A 9260-nucleotide genomic window follows, 5' to 3' on the forward strand; every position below is an offset into this window, starting at 1 on the left:
AATAGTGATTAATGAAAGATATATTGATAAATATATATATATATATATAAACAATGTGTAAATATTATTAATAATTAATAATTTCAGTGCAAATAATAATAAACTGATCGAATCTCAAGGATTAAAATTTTGAATGCAATTTTAACTTAAATTAAATGCAAAAAAAATAATTTTGATCTCATTTTTTGTGAAAAATATTTAATAAATAAAATTAAATGATTTATACAGTATATATGGGAGAAAAAAAATTTGGTTTTTAAAAAATTTCACAATGTTTTGCCATTTGTTTTGTGGAGGAAAAAAATCTTTGGAATAAATCTTTGATTTTTAAAAACAAAATAAATAAATAAAATAAATGATAAATAAATAACAGACTAATGATATGATGTATTCTTGATTTCTGAGCTAACGGTGCCTAATGTAGTAGTGCTACCACTTGCCTATGAATATCCTTTTGATGGCTTCATTAATACTATTTAATTGCGAGCCTTTGGTAGACTTCCAGCACTTACAGCTGCCGTTTACCAGAAACCAGTCGTAATAGACTCGGACCACAAAACAACCGATTTTATCGTAACCATCACACTCTTTGGTCTGTTGTTTAGTACTCTTTGTGGTCAACTCGTCCTCCATATCATAATCTGGATGTTTAGGTTTGTTCATCATTTTTCTGGCATTTCGTGGAGTGATATACTGTTTTGCCAGTTGTGGTAATACTGGTCGGGATGGTTGTTGGTGTTGGTGTTGTTGTTGTTGGTGTTGTTGTTGTACTTTTGATTGCGGTTGAAGTGGTTGTGTTGGTTGTGGTTCATCCGAGACATCCATTCGTCTCAAATCATTGCCAAACGGTTGCAAATGCAATGGTGTTACTCTTGTTTTTAATTTGTGATTATTTTTAACGCTTATTATTTGATTATTTTGATTATAATTTACAGCCGGTTCGGGATTTACTGGAAAGTAGACGTCAGGATAAAATATTTCAGCCACTAGTAAACTGACCCATCTTAGTTATAAATGAATTTATATTTAAAAAAAAGTAAATAGTTAATAAATATAATATTTAAAATCATAAGATTTTTTTTAAAAAAATTATTAAAATTGTACCTTTGTGATTCAGTACAAGCCCCACCCTCTACTAGGTCACATTTGGTTTTCCTAAAAATTAATAACAATATATGGATATAAAGTTAATCATTATTTTTATTTAAAAATAATTTGTTTAAATTAATTATTTTCTATACATACAAACAGGTTGTTTTTTGAATGGTTTGCGTGAAATATCTGGGAAAATACACATAAGAAAAATTGTTTTAATATTGTTTTTATATAAACATGAGTTTAATTATTTTTTTACAGAAAAAGCCGAAATTTTGCACAAATATTCACACAGTATTACATTATATTCATTATTTATTAAATCTTATTTTATTTACTTAATTTAAGCTTATTTTATTTGCTGATACTAAATAATGTATTTATTTAAGCATATAAATAATTATTGGTCTTAAAATTATTTGCAAAATACATTATTATTATTATTATTAGAATTTAAAATTTATTTTATTTTATACAATTTATGTTTTGTATATTAATTAATTATTTAAAAAAAAATTATTTAATATATTATTATCATTTAATTGAATGATTTATTGACATTATTTAGTTATTTACTAAATTGAATAAAATGTTTTTAAAAACTTACCCTTCACTGGGAATCTGAACCACATATTTCCAGATTCCTTGATAATTACGAGCAAATGTCGGTGATATATATTCTTCAATTGCTGGACAAGGAGTGGTCGGTTGATCCGATGGTTCTGGCAATAGATCTTCGGGTTCGAGTGGTTTTCGTCGTCTCGATGGAACTTTATTCGAGTTTTGATAACTTAAAATATAATCAATTATAGAAATCAATGGATTATAATTAGCATTGTTTGAACCGCCAAATGCCGACAAAGTGGACAACACTTGAGCTATAGTTGACTTATTATCGTTATTCGTATTAAAGTTAGTATTTAAATTATTATTATTATTATTGTTATTATTTTGTTGTTGTTGATCACCCAACTGACTGCCGTATTGGTTGACCATTGAGGCCAAATTACCAATTGAGGCTAAGTTACCGATTGAGGCTAAATTACTCATTGAACCTAAATTACCGATTGCTGCCGCGTTACTGACTGCCGACACAACGTTAGTCAGAAAATTTTTTGAAAACGGACCGTCAGTTTTAAGCGCATCTATTGCCTGACATATTCTGTATATAAATCATTTTAATTAACTTTTTTTATTTTAATGTATTTTTGTTGTCCTTACGAATTGCCGTCACAAAGAGTCTGTCTTAAAATGTCAGTTACATTCATATCAGTCTTAACATTGGTTTCATTAATTGACACATCATTTTTGACTTCACGGATGAATCTTCGTTGATATGGCGCTCCGTTTATGCTATAATTTAATTAATGATTTAATCAAATAATTTTGATTTTTTAAAATTATCAATAATAATAATTTTATCCTAATATAACTTTAAATGCATATTATTAATTAATGTTTAAAAAAAATATTATTAAATATAAATGTAATAAATATATAATATTACTTATTTTGATAAAATGCTATTTATATTTAAAATATTCAATGTTATATTATATTTCATTTTTTTAATTTTTTAAAAAACTTACTTATCATAAATATCTTGCTGTTTATGTCGATTGTATAGTTTTGCCACTTTTGGGATCGTATTTATCCTCTGTTTAAGCACTGGTAGCGCATTAGCCAAAAAATGAAGGGTTTTGTTTTTGATGATTTCACTTTAGATTTCAAATATATATATATAATATATACTTTAAAATATTATATTACAATAATTTATATATCTATTACTATTTTTAACCAACAACACACACACAAAAAACAAACTGTTACGTACAATGGATATGGCTGATCCATGACATCCTGTCCCATTGGATTCTTTGGGATGAATCCAAGATTTAAATCACCACAAAGTGTATGCTTTGGCGACAATGCATTTTGTCCACCATTTAAGCCTAAATTAAATCACAAAAAAAATTATTTTTAACTATAATAAAAATATAAAGTTAAAATAATAGTTTTTAAAAGTGATAACTCTACCTGAACATTGAATATTAGTTGGAATATAAGGAGGTTTCCTAACTTTTGGTGGTTTATTGATACCAGGAGTTGCCTTTGCAAATGAATAGTAGTTATCATTTGTTTGGAGTGACGGTTGGCATGTAATGCACTCTAAAATTACGAATAACTTTATAAAAGACAAACAATTTTATTACATTTATAAATAGCGTTTAAAAATTATAAATAAATAAATAACACAAATTGATTTAAATAAGAGTAACGAAAACATTTTTTTTACATACAATTGAAACAACAAATATCATGATTTTTTTTTGGTTTAAATATATTCATCAAATTTGATCACTGAATACAAAACATTGATTTCATTTCCCAATGCATAGGCAATGAATGCTTAACAATAAACGAATAAATAAATGGATTCAATGTATGAATGAATGCAACTGAGAGTTGATTTCTGAATAAAGTTTTTGTTTTTTTCTTCTTCTCATTTCTTGCCGTAAGATATATGAGAAAACAGGAAGAAATATTAAACACTGGCAGACAATACCATAGGATGTGATGCAAGTGTGAGGAGAAGTGAGTGAATAAGTCGACGGACGGACTTGACCTCAAACTTGAGGCCTACAATCAACACATACATCTCTCTCTCTCTCTCTCTCTCTCTCTCTCTCTCTCTCTCTCTCTCTCTCTCTCTCTCTCTCTCTCTTTCCTTACAAAAACATATTCATCAGGTTTTCTGTTGCATATACTTATATTCACAAAAGCAAAACATATATTTCCACTTTTAGCTTAATTTTTTTTATAATTAATCAAATTATAGTTAGCACTATTGAAAGACACACACACACACACACACACACACACACACACACACACACATACTGTACATACTATCATATACCTGTAGATAAACTTGATTATTAGTTTTTTTGTAAGTAATAATCATGCAATATAAAACAGTTATTAAAAAATGTATATAATTATATATATGTAATTCAACTGCTAATTTTATTTTTTTTATATAAATGTTATGAGATTTAATTTTTATGCTTCAATTAATTAGCCAAATGATGAACCAATTATTTTATAAGTAAATTAAACTGTATATTCATAATTACAGTAAACACTCAAATGTCTTGTATTTTTTAAATATATATATTTGACGGTCACAACTATGTTAGTAATTATTGTTTAAATACTGTATTTCTAATAATAATAACAATGTTAATAATTAGTCAAATGTTTGATGAATATGTTATACTGTATATAAATATACATTTATTTACAAATGAATATAATTGCCTCACTGACTGGTATTATGTCAATTAGCTGTCATTCATAAATTAACTCTAATAATAGTTATATCATATAATTAAAATATACTATATATTGTATATTACCTGGATAATATTTTTTATAGAATTCAATAATCCAGATGAATATAAATAAATCTGTAAAGTTAATGACAATAATAGTTATAGCTAAAAGTGTATTACCAAATTGACCTAGCTCAATAAAAATATCTATACAACTATTGATTTTCTAGCTAATTCTTATGGTATAAAAACTTTTTTTCTAGTAATATAGCTCAGGTATGTGAGGACAGGGATGTGTCATATCTTAGAAAAATATTCGCTATTGTTATGTATGTACTGTAATATATTGTATATACAAATCTAAAACAATAAATATGTTAGTTATATAATAGACATATTTGTTAATTTGTAATGTTTTTGGCATATATTTGTCTTATTTTTATTTTCATGATTCATATATTTTTATTTGATAGACAATAAACTTATTGCCAAAATATTTGTTTAATTATTAATATGAGAAATTAGTATTACGTTAACATTAACATTGGTCTAACAAATAACTGATAAAATATCATAAACCAGATATAAAAGTGATTTAATAAATTAAATATTGTTTTATTTCTAATATAAACACATGTATGTAATAAATTTATATAATATATTGTACTGTATTTGTATTATATTGTAATAAATACTGTATTATATTAAGCAAACATATAATATACATATACATTAACTAATATAGTTAAAACATAATTGAGATAAATCATAGTAAATAAATAATTAAAATATTTCTATCTAATAATAATAACTGTAAATAATATATTAATTATTATATAATAATATACTACTGTTTAGTTATAATAATTTGAATAATTTTATTATTATTATTATTATTGTCATATCATATGATTATTTAAATAGAATTTCCAATATTATAGAGTAGTCTATAGTAGTCTACAGTACTTTACTGTACTTTACTTTACTTAACTGTAATTAAAATTATATTACGAATTGCTGAGACGACAACAATGTAATAGAAGTCCTATTCATTAACTAAGTTATCATATTTAATGCTTACAATGACTGTAAAGCTTAGACTCTAATTGTAAATATGATAACTTAGTTAATGAATAGGACTTTAAAATTAACATGTATTATTATACATGTTGTCGTCTCAGGATATTGTAAAAAAATTTTATGTATAGAAATGATTATTACGTATATATTTACAGTACTTATGTTTATGTGTATTGTGTGACACATGAATGACATCATTGCAAGACATGCGCAGTAAGTGATGTAAACCAATGAAAACAAATTGCGATTACAACTGACTTTTGATTACTAATTGAAAACAAAACAAATTGTATTTCATTTGATTTAAATCGTCGTCTTTAATGTACTAATACCTGGCCATCATTTTACCGTTTGGCCATTGAGTCGGGACACTGGTTGCGGTCATCATCGGTGCCGGTCATGGAGTTCAAGAACATAGTGTTCAACGCGGCCAGAGATGGCAAACTCAGACGCCTTAAGGTATACATTAAAGTGATAATTGATATCTTCATTGTTGTTGTTGTTTTGATGACCAAATTGGGTGATCAAACAGTCACTTAAGTGATGACCACAATATGTATCCACCAATTGTCTGGTATTATCATTACAATTGCTATGACATTGACTGTTATGTCAATCATGTGATTGATTTGATTGATTGATAGCATATATGTTGTCATCATTTGTCAAATGTTTGCCAAAATATATATATATATGATATTTATTGCCATCACTTGAGCGTCAATTGGTTTTTGTTTTGTACTAATTAATGGTATTTGTTGTTAAATTTATAGCTATTTCTTGACCATCGACCCAAAGAGGAGGTCAAACTTATAGTGTCTTTGCGGACGAATGGCGCCACTCCTCTGCTAATTGCCGCCCGAAATGGTTATCTCAATGTCTTGGAGTATCTCATCGACAAATGCAATGCCGATATTGAACAGGTATTTAGTTATTTAATCTTAATGTTGAACTAATACTTTAATACTTATAAACACTTATCATATCTTTAAAGGTGGGAACTGTTAACTTTGATGGTGAATCAATAGAGGCGGCCCCTCCTATCTGGTGTGCGGCAGCAGCAGGACATTTAACATGTGTTAAGTCACTGATAACACACGGAGCTAACGTCAACAGCAAGACTAAGACAAACTCGACACCATTACGGGCCGCTTGTTTTGATGGACATATCGGTAAAGAGATTAAAATGAAATTTTTATGTCATTTATGTTTATTTATATATATATATTGTGTCCATTTATTGTACAGAAATAGTCAAATATTTAGTTGAATACGGAGCTGATATTGAAATTGCCAACAGACACGGCCATACCTGGTCTGACATTACATAAACATAATAAATATTTTGTTATAAATTTTTAATTGAATTGAATTTTTATTTCTTTTTAAAAGTTTAATGATTTCCGCCTATAAAAAGCATCTGAATATCGCTGACTTCTTGATAACAAATGGAGCTCAAGTCAACAGAAAGAGTTTTAAAGGTTTTTGTTTATTATACAAAAATAATTTATTTTTCAAAAATTGCAATCAATTTTCCTATGTTTTTAGGTAATACAGCACTACATGACTGTGCAGAATCAGGTAGTTTAGAAATAATGAAACTCTTGTTGATGAACGGCGCCATAATGGACGTGGACTCGTACGGAATGACACCATTAAAAGCGGCCGCACTTTCGGGTCACACGCCTATTGTCGAATTGATCACTTCGTTACGATTGTGTACTCAATTAGAGGCTATAGAAGCTTTAGAATTATTGGGCGCAACATTTGTCGATAAAAAGCATGACATACTAACAGCACTAACACTGTGGAGAAAGGCTCTAAACTTACGTAACTTAAGTGATAACTGTCCCATATTTAAGTTAATGTCTGAACCAAACATAGCATACGATAAAGCAGTAGAATTTACAACAGTTGAACAGTTAGACGAGTTGGCCATTGATCCCGACCTCATGAGAATGCAATCATTACTAATAAGAGAGCGTATATTAGGGCCATCACATCCCGACACTTCATATTATATCCGATACAGAGGAGCCGTTTACGCTGATTCTGGGAATTATGATCGTTGTATTCAACTCTGGATCTATGCGTTAGATATGCAGCAAAAGATTTTCGACGCATTGAATACAATGACTCAAAGTAGTCTTCTGTCATTTGTTGAGCTCTTCTCACTAATGATGTCTAAGTCTATATCAACGGTGCGCTTCTCCGACTTGTTTTCAGTGCTTCGACGGGCTATTTATGAATTGGAGGCATCAGCTGGACGTGTGGGCGCTCTCAACGATCATGACTTGACTAACTATAATCGGACCATTAATATTGTGCTCAGTTTTTTAGGACTTCTCTGTCGATTAAAGCCATTGATAACTGTTAAGCAAGACTTGCAATTAAAGACCGAAACGTATCGATTAGTTAAACTGAATCCTCGCGGCAAAAACGGTTCATCACTTTTACATATGGTCTGCAATGTCGGTGAGACTTCGTTCGCATTATTTCCCTTCTATGAGATGCCAGTGATCGACATCTGTGGACTACTTCTTCAAGTGGGACATCCGGTTGATGTGATTGACAGTGCAGGCAATACACCGCTTCATATCAGTGCGTCAGCCAAACACAACAATCCGACACAGTTTATGACATTATTGGAAAACGGCGCTCATTTAGACTATTCAAACACCACTGGGAAAGTAGCACTGGATTTGGTTCCAACTGATTCAACAAATTTATATCAATTGTCACGACTGAAGTATATAACACTTCAATGTCTTTGCGCCCAAACTATCAATAAGAATCGCATTCCTTTCAAAGGAAGAGTTGGTTTAAAATCTTTAGAGGAATTCATACAAAATCATTGATTATTTTAATGGGAAAACAAAATTAATATTTTTATCTATAATATCACTTTAATTTGTTATAATATATAATTTCTTGTTATTTTTTAATTCATCATTTAATTAGCTAATAATAATAAAAAAGGTTTTAATTATTTTATGTAAAAAAACAAAGTGTTATTAATTAACATTTATAATAAAATCAATTATATTTTAACTTATTGTAAATTTTAATAAATAATTATTTAAATAATAAAATATTGTAAAAATAAATAATTAAATTCACGCGATTTATTTTAATTATTAAAAATACATATAAATAGAAAATTTTAAATTATTCAAATCATCAGTCGGTTATAATTATTTTAATTTGATTTTTAATTTCATATAATTTTATATCCGATTTGATCGCAAAATAATATGCCATTAACTGCAGAGCAACGACAATCTTTGGCCGTCTTGGAGACAAATCTCCAACACTCACACACAACACTGCGTAGCTTAACCACTCAGAAGGCTGACCTCAGGTCAAAGGTTAACGAAAAAGACAGACAGATTGCGGCCGAGAATCGCAGAATTGAGTCTATTTTGCGACAAATGCACGAAATAAGAAACGACTAATTGATTTATTATTAATACTAAAGAATTGATTATATATTTATTTTATTTGTAAATCCAATTATTTTTCATTTATTTTTTTTTTAATTTAAAGTATTTGTTACTAAATTTTTTCTATTATTTATTTTGTATTAAATTAATTTTAATCTATGATTAAAAAAATATTTTTTTAAAACCTAAATTTGTCTAAAATATCATTTAATGGTAAAAAATCAAAGAAATTATCGTTAATTTTATGTCAAAAAACCGTTTATTTTTAAATATTAATAAATTCCGTTAAATTTTAATATAAATT

General features: G+C 27.9%; 2 protein-coding genes across 2 annotated transcripts; one reads left to right on the plus strand and one right to left on the minus strand.

The window, feature by feature from the left end:
• Positions 1–429: 429 nt before the first annotated feature.
• On the minus strand, positions 430–4006 carry LOC128957805 (uncharacterized). Its single transcript, XM_054303620.1, has 10 exons — positions 4000–4006; positions 3136–3267; positions 2933–3050; positions 2685–2813; positions 2317–2448; positions 2073–2257; positions 1703–1973; positions 1246–1281; positions 1105–1155; positions 430–1003 (listed from the first exon to the last, which is right to left on the minus strand). Exons 1-10 carry the CDS (start codon positions 4004–4006, stop codon positions 430–432), a joined length of 1635 nt encoding a protein of 544 aa, XP_054159595.1.
• A 1666-nt stretch (positions 4007–5672) lies between these two features.
• LOC128958880 (protein fem-1 homolog C-like) lies at positions 5673–8412 on the plus strand. Its single transcript, XM_054304840.1, has 6 exons — positions 5673–5972; positions 6287–6436; positions 6508–6685; positions 6762–6828; positions 6906–6994; positions 7062–8412. The coding sequence occupies exons 1-6, from the start codon at positions 5913–5915 to the stop codon at positions 8369–8371; spliced, it is 1854 nt and encodes a 617-aa protein (XP_054160815.1). The 5' UTR covers positions 5673–5912; the 3' UTR covers positions 8372–8412.
• Positions 8413–9260: the final 848 nt, after the last annotated feature.

This window comes from Oppia nitens, unplaced genomic scaffold, assembly GCF_028296485.1.
Source record: "Oppia nitens isolate AA-2021 unplaced genomic scaffold, nextdenovo-longstitch-racon4-pilon3 scaffold3_pilon_pilon_pilon, whole genome shotgun sequence".
Taxonomy (NCBI): Eukaryota; Metazoa; Arthropoda; class Arachnida; order Sarcoptiformes; family Oppiidae; genus Oppia; species Oppia nitens.